The 21,190-nt window shown below is 40.5% G+C and overlaps 1 protein-coding gene across 5 annotated transcripts in view; it reads left to right on the top strand.

The window, feature by feature from the left end:
• The window catches only part of SEMA6A (semaphorin 6A), a 114,008-nt gene that overhangs the window by 67,976 nt on the left and 24,842 nt on the right, over positions 1 to 21,190 (top strand). For all 5 annotated transcript variants that reach the window (XM_034073273.1, XM_034073274.1, XM_034073275.1 and 2 more), the window contains 10 exons: positions 326 to 445; positions 1,450 to 1,538; positions 2,428 to 2,645; positions 5,515 to 5,646; positions 8,504 to 8,659; positions 10,064 to 10,240; positions 10,951 to 11,091; positions 11,195 to 11,275; positions 13,230 to 13,288; positions 15,072 to 15,092. In XM_034073273.1, the coding sequence (XP_033929164.1) occupies positions 326 to 445; positions 1,450 to 1,538; positions 2,428 to 2,645; positions 5,515 to 5,646; positions 8,504 to 8,659; positions 10,064 to 10,240; positions 10,951 to 11,091; positions 11,195 to 11,275; positions 13,230 to 13,288; positions 15,072 to 15,092 (1,194 nt within the window). The remainder of the gene's footprint in view (positions 1 to 325; positions 446 to 1,449; positions 1,539 to 2,427; positions 2,646 to 5,514; positions 5,647 to 8,503; positions 8,660 to 10,063; positions 10,241 to 10,950; positions 11,092 to 11,194; positions 11,276 to 13,229; positions 13,289 to 15,071; positions 15,093 to 21,190) is intronic.

Raw genomic sequence — 21,190 nt, 5'->3', positions numbered from 1 at the left:
CACGAATGTAGGCAGAATTTATGAGCATTGAACCAGAAGCATGTGCAGGGAAACTGGACAGGGTATGACTTACCTAAGCTGGAGAAAAATTACCCCATAATGTTTCCTCTCCCACACAGCATCCCTCTGATATGACAGTTTTGAAAATTGGTGACATGCTTGTTCAGTGTTCAGTCCCCTTTACCTAGCTGAATTTTTTCCCTTCGTGCTCCTAAGGAGATTGTGATGATATTGTTTGCCCCATCTCATTTGACTGATGATAGAAATGAATTATATTATTTCTAATGTACCTCCCCTCTTGTTTCTTCTTTCTTTCCTCCCCCAGAGGGAAAGCTGTATTCTGCCACAGTGACCGACTTCCTTGCAATAGATGCAGTCATATACCGGAGCCTTGGAGACAGCCCAACTCTGCGGACAGTTAAGCATGACTCAAAGTGGCTGAAAGGTAGATAAACAAAACAAAATGAGCAGCATCTCTGATGAGAGTCTTATATTCCTGGCAGACCTCTCTGTCATTTAATTTCACCACCGCTTTCTGTTTATCTCTTTCCTTCTTCTCCTGACCCCAAGTTACTGCACCTGACAGAAACTGTGAGCATGGTAGATCACAATATATATTCCAGCATCTTTCCAAGCTGAAATCCATCAGCTTACAGCTGTTGGATGTAAAGGTTAGAACTTGCAGATCTAAGTGTGCTTGAGCTGTGCTAGAAAATATTCTTGCTCCCAGGAGCGTGGTAGGTAGTAGTCAAGAATTCATGAAGCATAGAGGGCTTGTCCTGTAGCATTAGGATTCATCAGTGAAAATAAAATTATGGGAATATTGCACAAAGCCTTTCTTTTATGGTTCTTAGGGACTGTTACAGCTGCCATTGTATTAGGCAATTTCTGTGCTCTAAATGCCCTCATTGTTAAGAACAGTGCTGTTTAGCTTCATGTAGGTGTTACAAATAGTTAGCATTTGGAATGATTTTAGCAGTGAGCAAAGCCATAGTTTGAAGTCTTTTTCTGCGTGCAGAAATGTTTTGCCAGGCGTTGACTTAGTCCCACTTTGCTTGCTGCTACAGTCATGTGTGGGCAGAAGCAGTTACATGGTTTGTTTTTCCCTCCACACGCAGCCTGCATGCCATGAAGAGCACTGTTTGGACCCCTCAGGCATACCAGTATATGTATTGCCTCTTTACCTTTCCTCATACTTCCACGCAGGGCAGCCATATTAGTGGCAAACACTTTAACTACCTTGTAGTCATGTTGGCACAGACTTGTCCCCAGCTGCCTTCTCCCCAGACTGTGATTCTTCTGCAGTGGTGATGTTGCTAGTTCTGAAATCTGAGAAAGCTTGAGCAAGCATTTCACCTTTGGGTGTTTAGTGTGAATGTATTTGGCTTCTCTTTGCATGCTATATGTCTTACACAGTGCCTAAATAGGATGTCTCGGGTTTTTTCCTAGAACCATACTTTGTCCAGGCAGTGGACTATGGCAATTACATTTACTTCTTCTTCCGAGAAATAGCAGTGGAGTACAACAGCATGGGAAAGGTAAGGGCAAAAATACTGCCTTGAATGACTTTGTCAGATTCAGGAGGAACAAAACATATGCTATTCTTGGACCAATGCTGTTAGGAGTGACCTTGAAATGAGAACCGTAAATCATGATGACAAGGTCATCATTTTGAGAAGATTCCTATCGCTTAAGCCAAAAGGTTGGTTGGAGTGAAACATTTTACTGCCTTGAAAAGAAACAGGGTGGTTTCTTACAGTGACGGTGTATACTGAAGTCTCTTTTCTAAACTCATAAAAAGAACAAGGCAAATGTAGGTAGTTCAGTCTAGCAGAAATTGTTGAAAACAAACTCCAAAACAGGGAGATATTTTTCTTTAAGAAATCTGAATTAGAGTGCTGAATAAACAGGGGCAGGCATTCTGTGTTCTGCCATTTTGCAAAGAATAATTAAACACTTTCTGCATTTTTGCTAATTTCATAATAGCTTTCTGACTAAGCAGGCAGAAGAGCTGACCAAGGTCACAAAGGTAGAAGGCAGGAATAAAAGCCCAGCAAGATCTGCATAGGTTTTAAGTGCTGAAAACACAAGAGTCAGAACTGGCAGCGTGGGTTGCAGGGATTGTGAATATAAAATGTGCTTTTGTTTGGGGAAATAGAAAGCTAAGCAGTTGGTATGGAAATGAGTTTTATATGGGTTGAGGACAGATCTCCTGAAGGATTTATGGTTGTATAGTGAATGCTACAGCCTTATCTTTTATAGCACACTGTTCCAAAGCTTAATTTTTCTCTGTTTCTTATTTGTCACAGATTATGGAAACGTGGGATTAAATTAAGCACCTTGTTCTAAAAGCAGAGTTCCAACAAAGCCTTTAGTTCAAACAGGCATTTAATTTTCTCCTTTTTTTTTTTGCTCTACTCCTTCTAGGTAGTTTTCCCAAGGGTGGCTCAGGTTTGCAAAAATGACATGGGAGGATCTCAGAGAGTGCTGGAAAAACAGTGGACTTCCTTTCTCAAGGCTCGTTTGAACTGTTCAGTTCCTGGCGATTCACACTTCTACTTTAACATACTCCAGGCAGTTACAGATGTTATCCATTTCAATGGTCGGGATGTTGTTTTAGCAACCTTCTCCACTCCATATAATAGGTAATAAGGACAATAACCTTTTACCTTCTACTTCCTTCATGTTTTGCTTTTCACTGCAGTTTCTTTTTACTTTATGAAGGTACAAAAAGTGATTGCCCATACAATGTAATTATTATTTACCATGTTCATACCGGTAGTTCATGTTTCATTTTAACATACCCTTGTATTGCTTACTGGATTTTATATCTGATAACTTAGAACAGCTTTCAGCCATTTGCTATCTGGACATGTTCTTTGGCCATACTTTCTTATACCTGGGACTAATTCAGACCAGCCACCAAGAAATTTTGCAGAATGTTATTCCAAAGAGAAAATATGATTATTATTTTTCTCACAAAGAGAGGACTAGGCCTGTGCTGTTTACATCTAACCTCCAAAGCCACATTAGTACTCGTTCCCTTTATTTCATGTATCCCTTCTGGTTCTTACATTTTCTCCTGGGAGAGGCAAGAACCTAAACTGTCCTGCTGGCTGGGGCAGAGGGTCCCCAGAACATCTGAATCTCATTGTTCATGTGGTTTTCCAAAAGCATCAGTTCATCTGCAAAGAATTTATTACCATTGCACATTATAACATGTTTTTCCAGAAGTTATTAGGAGAGTAACTGTATCTAATTATCAAGGTCTCCCAGAGAAGTTAAAAAAATAGTAGCACTCTAATTAAAAAATATATTGCTGTTTCACAGAGTAATGTTTGAGCTGAAAGGGGAACTTTATTGCTGAAATTCATCTGGTTTTGCTGTGCATTCACCATGTCTTTTCAAGCCTGACCTCAGTGAGGTCATGCACAGAACTGACTTCATATGGGAGTAAGCCCAGGCCTGTAATGCATAATTGCTGCTTTTGACATCAAAACACCGGGAACTAGAGTGGAATAATTATGCCACCAATAGGGAATACAGAATTAAATTAGGATGATCTCTTTTTATGCAACTAGCTTAATAAAAACAAGTGAACAAACAGAGATTCAGCATCAGAAAATAGGTTGTATCTTAAGATTATCTCAAAACTGAGATTGTCCTCCCATTCTGATAATATTTCCTGTGGTGTGTCATGAATAATAGTTTTCCCCGCATTTAAAATCTAAATACTCGGTGCTAAATCAAGCTACTATTTTATAGGCTCCATTTTTTGTCAGATATTGAAGGTGACAGAAAGGTGCATGGGTTTCGAGGCACCTCATTAACAAACCTGCCTCTCACGCAGACAGATCTCTTTTCATTTCTCCCGTACTGAGAAAAAGCTGCAACAAATATCTTTGATCATTGGAACAAAGTTTCCTCTTAGGGTGAGCTGGAATTGGTTCCCCAGTCTAATCTAAAGTCACTCAGGACAGGAGCTGGTGACAGGTTGTAGTCCAGTGGTTGGGCGATGGCTTGGCCGTGAGCCATGGTACTCCATCCTTTTGGCATTATCCCACTGTGGACCTGCAAAATGCCATCCTCGAGAGTTAAAGTTGTTGCAGTCTTCTCTGTGTAGTTATGGGTTGAGTACAGTGACTCTGTGTAGTCACTGTGTAGTTATGGGTTGAGCACAGTTCTCAGAGCTTTTAGTTCTTTACAGCACTCCTCAAGACTTTAGTTTTTTTTTTTTTTCTTTAGGGCTTAATTTAACAAAGTGCAAAATCTTCTGTCTGGAGTGGGTCTTTTAGCTCGTTGTGTCTTTAAGGGTGAGGTCCTACGTGTGGCCAAATAGACCCTTCACCAACTCTTACATCAACATACATGTGCCTGCCTCCATTTAAAACTCCTCCTGAGAAATATCATATTAATATAGAACTTTGAAGCTCTCTTCCATAAAAAACACAATCTGTGGAGATCAAAGTAAGACTAATACTGTCTCCCTGCTTCTTGTTTTCTTCAGTAATAATAATTTTGAAACCTTTTAATATTTAAACAGTTATTTTACTATCAATTTATGTACCTTTATGAATTTAATTTTATTCTCTGTAGCAGTATTATAGTTCCTACAATTTTTCTTTGACATATATATAACCTAGTAGCTAAAAGCAAGATTGAAAGCCTCAGCCAGCTGGGTTCATGCTATTTACTTGATAAAATCAAGCAGTGAAACTCGGACATAAATATAGTAGTTCATGTTAAAAAAATGAAAGGTGGGTAAATGAATAGTTCATGCTTCCAAGTAACTGACCATGGGAAACCCCTAAGCCTTTCAGAAAGTATGTAGGTAAGGATATCATTAGGTTTAGGGATTTGCATGCAAATAATCAAAAAGCTGAAATTTACAACTTTACTATATAAAAAAAAATTGAATTTGCTTCTATAAGCTCTTTACACTTCATTGAGTTAAGCAAATTCTTGAGCATAATTATCTCCTTTCTTCTGGGAAAACTTGGAGATCAGGCTGTGGGAGGATGGAGTAATAACATGTAAATGCCAGGTCAGTGGTACATTGCAGCATTCTCCCAGTTTTATCAGCACCAGCTTCTGAGCTTTCTGCAGTGTATTTTGAAGGCATGACAGGGACTGTGAGAATTAATGCCAATAGATGTTGTGACTTACGAGAACTTGAATTTTCAAATAATGGGCTCTGAATGAGACTGGCTCTTACTCCTTATGCATTGTCAGTGGTACCCAGAGTCTCACATATTCTTTCCTTTCTTCAGGATTATTACAATTGCTTCTTACTATAGAGCCTTTGTAACAAATTGTTATAGAAGGAGCTGTCTGATGGTTGGTGTATTTCAGGTTTTTCCGTGGGGCTGGCTTTTCCTGTCAATGCTCAGAGGTTACAGAGTTCAGGATTAAGTAGCCTCTGACAGGAAGTCTTCTATATACCATGTTTTTCACTCAAGATCTTATGCATAACTGCAGAATCAGTAATAATTTATGGGAAATGTCACTTTGCAGCATCCCTGGCTCTGCAGTCTGTGCCTATGATATGCTTGACATTGCCAATGTATTTACTGGGAGATTCAAAGAACAAAAGTCTCCAGACTCAACATGGACACCAGTTCCTGATGAACGAGTGCCCAAGCCCAGGTACGTTTCATGTATAGTGATGTTCTTCTGTTCCTGCACACAAAACAGAGGAATTTTGTAATTTGAACAGCCTTGTAAGGTGCAGATACAGTTGAAAACACATGTTGTAACAGTGAATTAGAAGTTGAATTGCATTTGGATGGAAGGTTTGTGAGTGAGAATTTTTCCACTTTAGCAAGATTTGTGTAACATAAATCAAGCCAATGTCAGATCCACTTGGTCAGAATAATCTATCACATAAGAGTGGTGTGTTACACACCTGTTGCAAATTGGCTCAGTAATGGATGTTTTATTACAAAGCCTGCACCAGTTCTGTGGTTTGCTGCTCTGCAGCTAACATGCAATTAATGTGCCACAGAGGAAGCATCATGGGGACAAAAAACCAGCATTCCATCAAAATAGAGTTTCAGTTTACCTCATTCCTCCTATGAGTTGCTTTCTCTGCTTCCACTTTCATTCTTTTTGCATGTGGCTCCTCTATTACACCCTCTTCATATTTTCTACAAGCGCTCATTTTGTACAGGTTGCTGTTGACAGCCACTTGTTAACTCATTTACACCAGTGGCATTTTGTGCTGAGAACATGATGTGAACATAGATGAAGCAAATTAATTTATCTCAGTCAAGCTCTACCACTTTAATGTATGTTTTACATTGCTTGGGGTGTCCTAAATAACTTCAGAAGAAAAAATTACATGAAACATTTTGGTGGCAACTGAGTCTCTGCCTAAATCCAGATTTGGCCCATCATGTTTTAGAGTTGCTGAGTATAGTATTCCTGTGCTGTCTTTATTCTGAAGTCACTCAGGAGAAGAACCTGGAGATGGCTGGAAAATCTGGTAACTTCTGTGTTTTCAATCTGAGCCTTAGTTAAGGCATCTGCTAACACTGCTGCTGGATTTTCTTCTCCTTTTTGCAGTGTTTCAACAATTCATTGACACAATGGACTCCCCTGGTAGAGCAGGGCTGCGTGAGGGCTCCAAAGTCATTTGTTTGGACCTTACTCAGAGAATACTGGCAGGGAATGGGGAAAGGAGAGAGAAATCTCTTCTGATGGGAAGGAAGAAGAGAGCGCTGCATTAGAAGTTTGTGGAATAAGCCAATAGCAAGCTAACAGTTACGATGAAGATAGGAAAATACAGCTCCTTCTTAGCCACTAGTGAAGTGGTGAACACTGTCTCATGTAACATTGGGCCATTAATCTGCTTAGTAGAAATAATAATTACTTATAACTCATATTGAAATGCATGAGAGCAAACAGGCGCCTTTGAAATAATACGAGTTTTATTTGGGTATCTTTGTATTGTGTAGAAACATTAGTGCTCCTATTGATCCTAACATTTCTAAGAACCACACTGAGCCTTTCAGGGGCCTTGCTTCCTTTTTTGGCTGAGATGCACAGCAGGTTTTACTTGGTTTTATGTTTATTTGATTAAATCAGTTTTGAGATTAAAAAGAAGAATTAATCCTATGATGTGATTAGCATTTAGGAGGTAATAGGCCTCCAGATTAGGTATACATAAATGATGGGGACCATGGTGCCAAAAGGCATAGGCTGCTCCCTAGAGTTCTCTGAGAATGTCTCCTTGTGAATCAGTGCCCTAGCAAGGACTGGTGATGCCCTTGGTTTCTCCTTCTCTACCTCTATTGCTAATTCTATATGCAGTTACAAAACAACCAAAATATTTTGGATATGAAAAGAAAAACCACTGAGTATCTACATGTAGTGCTTATTGTGCAGCTGTGTAGGAACAGGCCCACTGACACAGCTAATCACCTCCAGTCCTATGCTACCTTCCTACATAACAATTAGATACCTAAGATTTGAATATTTATATAAATCTAAGAGACAGATATGACAGAACCACTCTATATTTTGTTCAAATTAGCATTATTCCATTCATGATAGTGGCTCTACACACATCAAATCAGATGAAAATTGGACACTGCAGCATACTTATGAGTGTGTAGTCCATCTTTTATCTTCCCATCTCACAGAGGCTCAAAGGCTTGAAGAATCATAATGAAATGGGAACAAATGGACCTTTTGTTGGCGAAAATAGCCCACAAAATATTAATAATAGGTGAATCATTTTGCTTCTTCCTGTGTAGAGATGACCTCTCCAGAAAGAAAGGTTAATTTACCTGTGAAAAGCAGGGTGGACTTTAGGAAATAGGGTGAGTGGGTTTGCATTTAAGTTGCCAAAGAATATTTAGATAACGTTTTAGTGAAAGCCTCAATGTGTTACTGTATTTAAATTGTCTCATTCAAATTGAAAGAAGGGTAAAACCTATGTTTATGTGTGTGTTTGCTAGGTTGTCTTAGAATCATAGAATCATAGAATAGTTAGGGTTGGAAAGGACCTTAAGATCATCTAGTTCCAACCCCCCTGCCATGGGTCTTCTCTGATAGTCCACTTTCTACCTGACAGGCCTGAAAGCAACTCTCTTTCACAGATGCTGAAAAGATCAACTTCCTTCTGTATGTTAGGGACTGCCTTTATTCCAAGAAAGAGCAGTCCTCTGGGATAGTTACAGATCAGAAAGCCCCTTCCGCCTTGCCCCATCAAGCCATGGACACATGCAGTGATTATGTTCCATGTCAGTGGATGAACTACAAACTGTGTGTGTCACACGCCTGCTAAAGAAATTTGTTTTGTGCTTCTAGTCCTTTTGAGTGGAGGACATAGCAGGATTTTAGGCCTTCCCTGAGGGGCTGAACAAGTACACCAGACTTCTCAATCCCCCATTTAAATCCTTGCAATGCACATCAGATTTCATTGAGGGTCTCATTACAAAAGGAAATTTGCACTAGACATTGAGTAAGTGTTCTGGCTTTACCCTCTTGTTTTATTTAGGCCTGGTTGCTGTGCTGGCTCTGTGTCGTTAGAAAAATATGTAACCTCTAATGAGTTCCCAGATGATACTCTGAACTTCATCAAAACACATCCTCTGATGGACGAGGCTGTACCTTCCATTGTCAATCGACCCTGGTTCCTGAGAACAATGGTCAGGTGTGTACCTCTTGTGCTCATTGTAGCTGTCAAGTTGTGCTAATAGTCTTGCTCAGAATAGTCCTAAATTCTGTAAACATCCTTGGTGTGCTGGGCATGAAACCAAGTAGGAATGATGGCAGCACTGAGCAGATGCTGCAGAACTCCCTGAGCAGCTTTCAAGATAGATAGGAAAAAACCTCAGTCCTTTCCAACCACGCTGTGCTGAAACAGGATGTTGGAGGAAATGCTGTGAGGGAAAGGCTGACCCCGCCTGTTGGCTTATGGGTCAAGTGTTTGAGGCAGCTCAGTAGAAAACTTTGGGCAAGGATTAGCAGACAGCCCAGGGATATGTACACAGGATACAAATATGTCTGCCAGGATATGTTCACAGGATATGAAGATGTCTGTCGGGTTATGTACCGATATGTTTTAATGTTCACAGAAGTGTACAGGCAGAAGTAATCACATAATCTGTATCCTTTCTATGGCAACAAGATAAAAATAATAATGAAGGAATTTGAACAAAGACTCATAAATCAACAAGCCTCAAGCACACCATTCCCTTCCCATCAAATACATTCCCACTCTTTGCTGTGGTCACTATACTACTTGTCTGCCCTCCAGTTGTGAACAGAATAGAGTGACTAACTTTTGCCTGTTCTCCTCACTCCCTCTGAACAAGGGTAGAGTTTCATGCCAGGTGCTGTTTAGCTTTGGAAGGGTGTGACTTAGTTCTAGTAAAGTATCTTCTGTCAGGTTTTCATGTCAGGTTCTATACCTCTAACCAAAGGTGAGAGCAGCAAGTTCTACAGAACACATTCCTTTGATCACCAGTACCCGATAACTGGTACGCAATCACCAGTACTCAGTTTCAACAAATTGTGTCATCCCAAGATTCAGTATCATCTCAGCACCCAACTCACTTAGTGGCAGTCGTGTGATTATTTTTAGTGAGGAAAAAGGCATTTTAGCTTTTCACTGTTGCACTGGCACAGCTTTTCCTGCCAAGAAAGTTAGATGTAGATCAGTTATCATTATTGCTGCTTTTAATGTGACAGAGCTTGAAATTAAAATAGAAAATATGCTGTGCTAATTTTCTTTCCCTGCCTGAATAACTCACCAGGCAAGTTCTTTGCTTTTGACTGGGATAATTCCTAAATGGCCCCATTCAGCTTTCTGCAAACACTTCTGCTAGCTGTTGGACACGTGGACTTGCAGGCAAACACACGAAAATTCCCCACCTTTTGATAGCCAAACTGGTACTGTCTGTGTTGACTTACAGGGTTATTCAGCTAGGAAAAGTGCTTAAATACATTACATGGTCGCTAGAAGGCTACCACACAATTCTCTGAAATGGAAAATGTAATAAAATAAACAGCAATCTAATCCCAAGTGATGCAAAATGCCATGTTGCTATTCTAGATACCGCCTGACCAAAATTGCCGTGGACTCTGCTGCTGGGCCATATCAGAACTACACTGTGGTTTTCTTAGGATCAGAGAAGGGAATCATCCTGAAGTTTTTGGCACGGACAGGAAACAGTGGTTTCCTAAATGACAGCCTTTTCCTGGAGGAGATGAACATTTACAATCCTGAAAAGTGTGTATCTGACTTTTTGTACTTGTGTATGGGTGACTTTGGACTTCCAATTTCCCAGAGTAGGTTGTCCCATGAAAAGGGAAATAGTTAGAGAAGCCAAGTTTTTTGAGTAATTTTAAATTGTTTGAGGAGGGGATGTCTGCTTATCAGTCTCTGCATTGCAATAAGATTTTTTTTTTCCAGTACATGTAGAAAATAGTCCATCCTATGCAGCAGTTGCTGGATAATTAAAAGTGAATTCTGCAAAGGAAGATTAATTTTCTAATCCTGTAAAAAATACCTGATTCCTCTCCAAATAACTCAACAACCGGCAAGCTGCTCTCCAAGGGAAATTTCCTGCATTTCAACCTTCCTCAAATATGCCTAAGGGGGCTTTGAAGTGGGCCATAATCATGTAGAAATTTCAGCTACTTTGAGTGCTGGAGAAGAATAAACAGAAAAATATGAAGGGCCCTCCAGAAAGCTTGTCTCATGTGCCGTCTCTCTCCACTTCTTATTCCCCTGTCCAATGTATTTTTAATACTCACTTTTATATGTATCAGTGGCTCTAGTGGCTATATTGTGTGTTCTTGCCGTATTCAATTCTGCCATTCTTGGGTTGTTTTGCGGGAGCTTTTGGGGTTGATTTGTTTTATTCTTTAGCTTGAGGAATCATTAAGCTTTCATCTAGTTTCCCAGCAGAACTCATTTGAAATTTCTTTTTGAATCAGGTGCAGTTACGACGGCGTGGAGGACAAGCGGATTGTGGGCATGCAGCTTGACAAGCCCAGCAGTGCCCTGTATGTCGCCTTCTCCACCTGTGTCATCAAGGTTCCCCTGGGACGTTGTGGGCGTCATGGCAAATGCAAAAAGTATGTGTTTTCAGGTGGCTGTCACTGCATGTTTTCTTGGCACTGCAGGCATGCAGAAGGCGAGAGCACTCATGAATGCCACCTTGTGCTTTTCTTTCTCAAGGGCCTGTATAGCATCCAGAGACCCATATTGCGGATGGATGAAGGAGAGCGGGGTGTGCACACAGCTGGTCCTTGGCTCCAAGTGAGTAAGGGCTCTGGCTGGATGGGACGTGAAGGTCTGGCAGTGGCGCCGGGCAGTCTTGGGCAGAGCTATGTGAAACATGGAGCTCTTAGTAAAGGAAAAATGTGGGAAGTATTTGTTTCTACCTTATTTGCATTCAACCCTGAAATGTCTCACAGTTTTCTGATCTGAACTCTCAGCTGATTGGTAACTGCTAAAGGAGGAGGAGGAAGAAAATGAAAGAGCTGTACTAAGGTTGTGTGTTATTGAAAGGAGGAAACTGGATGGGTATATCTGGACCAGCCCACGCTGGAGCCATCACAGCTGATTAAAGAGGCAATAGAATCCAAATTAAATTACTGAAGCAATTTGTCCATTGAAAACAAAACCAGTCCTTCTAATTTACTGTGTATTACTGAGAGGAATCAGAGCACAGTAAGAGCTTAAAGCAGATTCAGAGAAGTGCTGTATCTCCTCTTCCTTAACCATGGAATTTAATTATCATACAATAATGAAAGTCTGTGAAGGTTTGTTTAAATGTGGTTACTAAAGCCTTCTTGCAGGAAACTGATCCCCTTCAGAGATCTCATTTCTTGGCCACATTTGACACACTTCATGTTTGCCCACTCTAAGGTGCAGCTATACATCCTCAGGGTAGTGGAGCAAGTGTAGCACAACATCACACAACCTTGACAGCTCCATTGCTCCCCCGACTTAACCCTGCTCCTGAACGGGTCTTCAATATATAATGGATGAGTTACTATTCCTGTGCTTGTGTCTTGCTCTTAATTTCCTAGTTCAACTCAAATGGTTTTGTCCACTGGGCATGCTATAGCTATATTTTTGCTTTACTGTGAGCATGTGACTGTTCCTATCTGTACATAGGGTAGAATAATGTTAAAATTGACCTGTGTCCATACCAGGTTTTCTCAGTATGCCCAAAATGCTTGAGTCTTTTTGCACTTCATTGGCATGTTGTGGGGAACTTACATATCTTACTATAAAAACAGCTTTCATGTTTATCGATAGATCCATAGAAACAGGTGGCACAATTTGCAGTGGCGCGTTCCAGAGGTGAGCAAGGCAGGTCCCTCTCCTTCCAGTGCATAACACTTAGAAAGGGGATCCAGCTAGCTGAGAAGATGTCTAGGGAACTTGCAAACTAGCCAACTGTTGGCAGAGATGTTAGGTGCCCTCCTAGAGTAGATGATACATGAGCAGGAGTTTTAGGAACATGGAGCTGGGAACGAGGTGCCTACAAGGATAATTATGCCTCAAGGGCATGATCGTAACTAATGCAGACAAGGGCTTGTTTTGGACATTTTCTAAGGTTCTTGTCATTCATCTTTAATTGTACAGGAAGTTGGAAGAACAGCTTCACTAGTTACCCAAAATCACAGGCAGAGGTTAGCAGTGTAAATTGGGCATGCCAGCTAGAATAGCCTGTGAGTGTTTTTCAGAAAAGACCCTTGAGTTCCGTGGAATGCCATCAGTGGACTGGTACTTACACCTTGCATCCTCTCCAGCGCAGTACCTAAGTGACTGTTCAAACACAGGTCGTCTTTCCCCAGCACACCACCTACCCAAAGGGTGACCTTCCTTCTCACATCAAGTATCAGTGCACCTTGTCTACTGTATGGACAAGTCAAGGTAGTATCATAATTGCTCCTGATAATATAATTCACGATAGAGTTGAGAGTTTAAAATGTTTAAGTCTGTTCACCTCCCTTGACAAGGCATACAGTGGATTTTTTAAACGTAATAATGTAAAGAAGAAGCATTATCAGAAGCCAAGAAATCATTAAGCAATGATAAATAGCTCTATGTTGCAATTTTTCAGCCTCTTTGTGGAGGTTCCAAAGAAATGGCCAGTTTTATGGCAGGGCTTTATTTCAGTTGAGCATTTGATAATTTCTTTCTGGTCATGCCTGTGACTGTTGTTATTCATACTGTTTTGTATTTTCCTATTATTTAGACTGGCATTTGAACAGGACATAGAACATGGCAATACAGATGGACTGGGTGACTGCCAAAGTAAGCAAATCTTTTACCCTCTATTACCATGTGTCACAGCGTTCTTCTGAATGCCTCTAATCACCATTACCTGTTGGACATTGTTTGGTAGCAATATGTAAGCCACAACAGGGACAGCAATGACAGCTAATGATACAGATTCAGAACAAGAATGGCTGTTTAAATATGTATAAGGAAAATGCCCAGTTGGTGTGATTTATGCAAACACCAGACTTCAAAGCAGTTATGTAGTAAGAAAATCTCAGTTCTAGAGGATGTTGGCTGTAGCAATGACATAATGAACTGGGTGTTCATTGTCTTTGTTATCCATTGTAGTTGGGTTGTTTATGTAGCTGCACAAGAAGCAGCTTGGTTTCCTCATGTAGAATGTGACTTGTACTGCATTCCCATGAAGGACAGGGAGAGAGTGAAATATAAATTCAGCTTTGGATCCAGATCAGGAAGTGGCAACTACTTACTTTGTGAACCTTAGTGGATATTTGCACGCAGGCTGGACAACATGGCAGTTTAAGAGCCAGTCACTACTGACCCTGCCTAAGAAATTTTAATGGTAAACCTTAGGTACTGACAGCTTGAGTTGGAAGCTTAAACACAGTCTTTAAACATTTATGTTTTGCACTGAGGTGCTTAAAAGTGTACAGCTTGCACTGCATGCAAAGAAACCTTACATGCTGATTTCTCAACCTTAAGGAATACCAACATCTGTGTTCAGGGCAGCTCTTGTTCCAAATGTTCTTGCCAAGTGTAATTCTGAGCCCCAAATATTATTTATGAGCCTTATGAAATCAAGAATCACATTCTTTTCAGTGCAGCTTGCACTGATGCCTGTACATGCAATAAAACTGCTGAAGGTGAGGAAGTAATGTACAGTGAGAGAATCATGACTTTTTGGAATACACAGCAAAATAATGGAGGGCTAGAATGTGCTGTGGGATACAGTGCTGGCCAGCTGCTCTGGAGAAAGACAGAGCCTTCTCATGCCTTGTGCATCCTTGTTCAAGAGCCACTTACTACTGTGGTCACTGTGCTTGGGGGAGTACAAGGATTCAGCCTCTGCATGCCCTCCCTTCATCTCAGCTACACATTCGTCTGCCCTAAGACAAGGTTATGTAGGCTGTCTCAAAGTTTTTTGAAGGAGGTGTACACATAGTCCCTCCTGTTCTCCCTTAGTGCTGTTAGCAACAAACAAAATCAGGTCACTTCCCAGCTGATGAAACTTTGCCCTTTCAGACAGTTCTGCTCTCCTTGGGCAAATAGGTTAGAGAAAAGTGCGGGGTACCTAATATCAGTTAAATATAAAATAAACGTAGGAAATTATTCAGAAACAGCACATTGTGCTCATGGAGAGATGTCTGTTTCTGTGCAGAGAGAACAAAGCCTATACCCTGCTTTAGCCCTGAATGATGCATTGAACCTTGACACTACAAAGGCGTAGATTTCATTCCCTGATAACCCAGCTGATCTTACTACTTCATGTGGTCTTGGGTCATTTGAGTTTCGTCCTCACTGACTCCCACTGCTGGCTGCATCACTTGTATTGCCTCGTGCCATGGCAGGGAGGACATTGGCCTTCCTAGTTGGTTTCCCTTGCACAGGGCTGGCCATGAACACTTTCAGAGCCAGACATTGTATTCACATGTGTCTGAATATTAGTTTTGCGTGGGTCGTTAGGGTACTAATCACATAAGTATCAGCTGTAGGATAGAAGACTGCTAGCAACAAAAGAGTGAAAAATGAAAAAGAGAGAAAAATAATTATTTTTCCCCTGTTATTTGTCTTTCAGATTCCTTCGTAGCCCTGAATGGTAAGGAAGTTCTTAGTTTCATTATTTACTGACAGCAAATCCATTTTGGAGGAATCACTTTTTACTAAAATCTTAAGTATTTTCATACTTTCATTTTGCTTAATGTTTCTTCCCAATTTATTTTGTTCATAGACATCTCAACAGCTTCACCTGATCATGAAATGTCTTACGACACAGTGTATGGTCAGTTTATGGGTGTTTTTAAAAATTCCTCCTGATCCTTGTCTTAGCTAGTAGTTTCTGTACTCAAATAGTTGTTGCCCTTTAATACTTGTTTTGTCTTGGTCTGAGGGCCTGATTCACTAATCACAACTAGGATTGAATCATACCTCTTGATTTTCAATCTGTCTTTTCTTGTCTTCCCTCAAAACTATCTCCATTGAATTGAAGTAAGATTTGGCCTGTTTTAATGGGATATGAGCAGACATTAAGAGCATGTTTCATCTGATCACTCAGAGAAAGGGACACTTGGGTACAATGATGCATCCTACCTATTTGCCAGGAAAAACAAGATAGCAGCTTCCTACTCATGTTTCGTCATGAGGCTGGTGTCATGACTGCTGCAGCAGACAGTCAAAGATACCTCAGGGAAAGGGGCAGAACTGTCCCTGGGTTACAGAAAGATCTCTCAGAAGGAAAATTAACCTGTTAACCATGTGAGCTGAGACTGGGTTATGCCTTGACTCCTGCAGGGCACTGCTAGGGTAAGTAATTTCTGTTACCCAAGCTTGCAGTATCTGATCTGTAAAAAAACCCAAAAACCAGGATTTCACATAGCGAATTAAATTACCTGAGCTGAAGAAGAGCATTTCTGCCAGGCTAGAGTAGCAGTTTCCCATGAGGCAGCTGTTAATCTGTGCTCATAGTGCTTTCCTCTACTTTGTTCTGTATATTTGGAAGTGGATTACTCTAGTACTTGGAGTGCAGAATAAATGTCTTCATGAGGAATTATTGCAAAATAAATAATCACTTTAAATTCAAACCTAGACCGATATTGCAGTAGTTTGTCTTTATATACATCCTGCGCACAGACAAGTACTTGCAAGCTAAGAGGATATGTGGTATTGCTCCCAGTGAAGTCCATGGAGAATTTCCATGTGGAATGGGAGCTTGCTTGTGAAGTTGTTTGCAGGCTTTAAAAGACTAGCAATTCACCAGTGCTAGGGCAAATCCACCATATGTTTGGCTGAATGTAGCAAGAGGTAGGTTAGCATGCAGTTACTACAAACATTTAATAGAACCTTTCATCTCGTGCCTGCAAAACATGTAGGTACAAACCAGAACCAATGACAGCTCAGTAGAGCAGAATATAAATAACTGAAGGCACAATAATGCTGTTCAGCATTTGTAAAAAGAAAATCAAATTCACCATGTTCTTTATTACCAGGAAATGGAAAACATGCAGGTGAAACTTGTTTGAAAGTATGAGAGTGAAAACTAGTGAAGGGAATGTACAAAGTCAAAGACAAGCTGAAAGTTCATAACGTGTGGAAGACTCATGGTTTCATCTGCATATACAGCTTGTACTTTCTTTCATTTGAAAATTGTATTTCCAGGGCACAAAACAGTAATTAAAGAATAGTAAGAATTAATTTGTACTGCTGAATGTAAAGATAAAGAAAATGGCCTTTACATAGTACTGATGTGCTACCAGAAATGTTCTAGATCTCCTGCTTCTAAGCACATCTGTAGACTGAACAGTTACATCTGTGGGGCTGTGGCTGTTGATCCCATCAGCTACCATATTAGTAGGGACTTTAGCAAAAGCTGATATTTTAATATCACCAGGAAATCTGAAAAGTTATTCAAGTGAGCAGCAGGGTGAAAAAAGCTGGGAGTACAGGTAAAAAGGGAGTCCATTTTACTGTTCAGGCAAGACAGACTCCAGGAATTAACCCAGCTCTTTGAGCAGGACCCTACTGGCAGATGCAGTGGAGAAATGCAGACCCAACATTAGCACTTGTTCCCACTTATGCCCTGTCTTTCACAGATAACTTCACTGACCCTTCTCAGGTACATCCTGATAAAGTGGTCTTTAGGCAAGTCCGCTCTTCCTTTTATGGGTTTAGTGAAAACACCCATTCCGATATTATTGCAGATTTTTTTTTTCACCTACCATGGCAAAATGTGAAAGGAAATGTGCTAGTCACCTCTATTGATCTTCCACATAAAGAGTGTATAAAATTACAGCATGAGGTAGTAAACCAGTCTCAGCAAACATGCTCATGTTTGGTAACTGTAGTGACTGCTCTGAATCTTTTTTTTTTGAGAAAACAAAAATTTTATCAGTGGTGCATTTTTATTGAGTACAGTTAAATGCATAAGCAAATTATATTTCTTAATAGATTAAACCTCAGCATGCTGGGATATACCAGAATAGTAACAAGTGAATGCTCATGGTTCTTTTGGACTCAGGAGACTAAATGTATCTAAATGCATTTGAAACACCAGTTGCAAAAGATGTCATAAGGCCTGATTCCCTTGATTTACTCCGCTCTAAATCAGTTCACTTCAACAGGCTTACTCTCTATCTGTGGCAGTATGAATGAAAGGAGAACCAAGCCCTTAATCTTTGTATTCTTGTCATCAGCCTCCTCCTGAATTTGGCAGGTGGGCTCCCTTTTCTGGAGCGGTCTCATGTGATGGGTTGTAAACAAGTAGTGTAAAGTCCACACAGGTTACTGCTCAAGTTCATCCCTTTTGCAACCCAAGGAGAAGATAGCAGACTGAAGGTCTCGCTGCAGAACATCAGAGGTAAATGATGCAAGAACCACGTATTTAAACAAGGAGATTAAGCTAGATTCTTCTGCAAAATTTCAAGCAGCTTCAATTAGCTTTGGAAACATCAGTCCTTAGTGAATTGGGCCCTTATTTTACCCCCTAGACATAGTCCTTTCTCCCTCTGTAGTATTGATTTAGCCTTTCCTTCTAATTGTCTGATTAGGTTGCTATAGCTGTTAATAGGATAGTTCGCAGACATCTTAACCTCTGAGATCCTAATGACTTGCACATATTAGAGCAACTATCAAATATGTATTGAATACCTGTCTTTGTTTTAAACCTGAAAAAAACCTCCTTATATTTTACAAGTACACTTCAGAATGAGCTATAGTTACAGAAGTGCAGCCCTTCTGAATCATTATCCATGCCTGTAGTCACTAAGTGCTTTTACTCTCCTTCTGTTACTTGATTACAGTACTCCAAATGAAAAGTTTTTCCAAATAATGGAAGCATGTAAACCAGTTGGGCTTTTTTTTTAAGAGTGTCTGTTTTGATTTTTACATGTTTGCTTTAAACACATAAGTTTGAAAAGCACTGTCTCTGCAGGTTTTCAGGTGGTTTGTTTTAAAACAGAGGCAGAATTGTTTCTTAGATGTTTAGGTATTAACCAATACTAACATAGAGGTCCTGGGCACACCTCAAAATTTTAAACTCTCTTTAAATTGCAGGAAAGCTTATTTAAACAGGTAAAAATGGTATAATAAAAAAAAAAGGCTCACTATGTGTTGCAAACTGTACAACACATTCTAAAGGTTTAATAATGGTTGTGTGTGAAAGGGCCAGGACTGCATTGCCTGCCACTTCAGTCTTTTCTCTGTTTATAAGAGAAACTTCACTAGCTCATGCATTTGTGGTGCCACTGTGCTCAGAGGTGAAGTTCACCCAGCGGTACTGGCTGTAGGGGCACTTATAAGACATGGTGATTCCATTTATGGGAACAGCCACTGTCCAGTAGTAAGTGTTTGCAGAATACAGCTCAAACATGAATGGAACAGGCTATTAAGGTCTAATCTACTCCTGCTTTGTTTTCCCAAAGTCAGGTGGAAGAAAGGTTGTCTTGGTTAGGTGTGGCAAGTTGTTTCTCCGTGTGTACTAGACTAACACATTAGTAACAGAGTGAATAGACTGATTTCTTGTGTTTGTGTGAAACCCTTCTCTACCTAATGACCATCTGGTACACATCAATATCTTCACAAAGCCTTAGCTTTCCATTACAAAGAAGTTTTCTGTGTATTTGCAGCATATGGTTCAGGGATTTTTTTTTCCCCCAGAAAATGTGTCCCTTTGGCATATATTTCCTCTAGGTTACTGTATTAAGGAATGTTTTTCTTTAACGGTACTTATGGCTTTTCCTTAGAATTTCACCTTTAAGCACACCTAAAGTGCAAGTGTCTGGGCAAAGATATATATGAGTATATAAGTGCATATCAAACACAGGCATAAAATATGAGTGCTACTTGGCAAGATTTTCTTCTCTTTTGCCTCCTTATCAAGCTACAACTAATTGCTTTCTTATGTTGCATGCAGCGCTTTTTGCAGGCTGACCAATATTGTACACATAATTGTGGTTGCTGAATGGGGTATTAACTTGGAGACTTGGAGAACCCCATGAATGCTGGCACTGTGGTTTAGTCCTCAGGGAAAAAAAGAAGACGTAGAAATTTCATGATTTCCATTTTCTGGCCTGTTCTCTGTCCAGTTATTCCTCTTATTTCTTGAGGATGAGCACGGGAGTTGACAAGCATAAAACGGTGCAGAGTTGAATGCTTTCATGGTCCAGCATATTCTTGATTCAAGAGGGCACATCTTTTCAGTTGCTGTACCTCCACCTGTCCTTTTGGAAACAAGCAGCCCTGCTGCAGGACGGCTACAGAGCAGGCAGCACGTTTGGATCAGAGTGCATTGCCCATCTAAATGTATGTTACCAATGCTCCCAGCTGTGCTGTGGTTTATGGAAACCTTTTAGAAGTGGATAATGTTTGGCTTCTGTTCTCTATTTGAGTAGCATTAAAAACTCTTCAATGAAATACAGCCTCTAATTTGTTGTGTTAAAGAAAGATGTCTGGGAGAAACCACAGTACCTATCATGAGAGGTAAAAATTAATCCAGTGCCCTTGCCAGCATATGCCTTCAGCCTGAGGTCCAGAGCTAAATTGTGTTCATGATTAGCTGTAGTAGCCAAAGGTTGGCTTTATGGTGAGAACACTGAATTTGACCAATTTTTTCTGCTAAGTATACCAGTTATAGGAGTTGGTTGTGTCTATGTTCTACGCAAAACACTGTCCAAAGTGCTGCTATATATATTTGTGTGCAGTAAATTAAAAGGGCTCCTCAAAAATATATAGACAAGCAGACATTTTCTTCCTCTTGTAAGATCATTAATATTCAGCAGGACTTATTTAAATCATAGCAGCATCTTAACAGAAGTTGCAGCCTTTTTGCTGACTTCATCAGTAGTTCAATCCCATGAAGGTGGTGAAAGGGATGGATAAAACAAAGCACAGGAGTGCCTCTAAAAGCTTGGGAGCATTGGTGGCCAACATTTAGACTTTTGATTGAAGGAGAGAAACTGGGTTCATCAGCTCTCTCTTGTGCATCTGAGAGCTGGGTCTGGCTGGCTTTAGAAGCCATTTAAAGCAGCCTTTTTGAGACGCAGCTTCCAAAAGCTCTGCACTTATCCAGTGACTGTTTGAAATAAACTACAGACGCAGAGACTCTCTGGCCCAACTCTGTGCCTTCTCCGTGAGGCTTTAAATTTGGGCTCCTTGTGTTGCTCTGCCTCTGCCCCAGTGAGTTTCAAGTTATTTTTCTGAGCAGTGAAACAATGTCAAGAGAAGGAGCCAGGAGAGGGTCACTGCTTGGGCAATCTGCAGCCTGGTGATTGGACTGCTCTCCAAAGAGTCACATCTAAGGAAGGAAAATTAACTTGCTGGGCTGTGAAAAAGGAGGCAGGAGAAAGGAGGACTGCTGTCAGTATGTCCGGTGTTATCCAAAGAGTTAAGCGTTATCTGCCATTCTGTCTTGTGAATAATCCACTTCTCTTAGTTTGTGTTTGAGCATATTTCAGAAACCCCTTCCAATGGTGTCCTTCAGGAAGGTAGTAAATGGAAGTTACTCCACATCAAATTAACTAGGCCCAGAGCTCCTTGAGTCTCACTGAAAATAATTCATTTGGAAACATGTGCCACAAGGGAACTTTCAGAGACATGCGCAGTTTTGAGGTAAAAATGTTGTGTTATGGATGGGGTTTTGGTGTCCCCATCCAATAGTGACAGAGCAACCCAAGCCACTGGGAAGTCCAGACTGGAGCCATCTTT

The sequence above is a fragment of the Melopsittacus undulatus genome, chromosome Z (assembly GCF_012275295.1).
Source record: "Melopsittacus undulatus isolate bMelUnd1 chromosome Z, bMelUnd1.mat.Z, whole genome shotgun sequence".
Taxonomy (NCBI): Eukaryota; Metazoa; Chordata; class Aves; order Psittaciformes; family Psittaculidae; genus Melopsittacus; species Melopsittacus undulatus.
The sequence above is the reverse complement of the archived record's forward strand: the minus strand, read 5'-3'. Positions and strand labels throughout refer to the sequence as shown.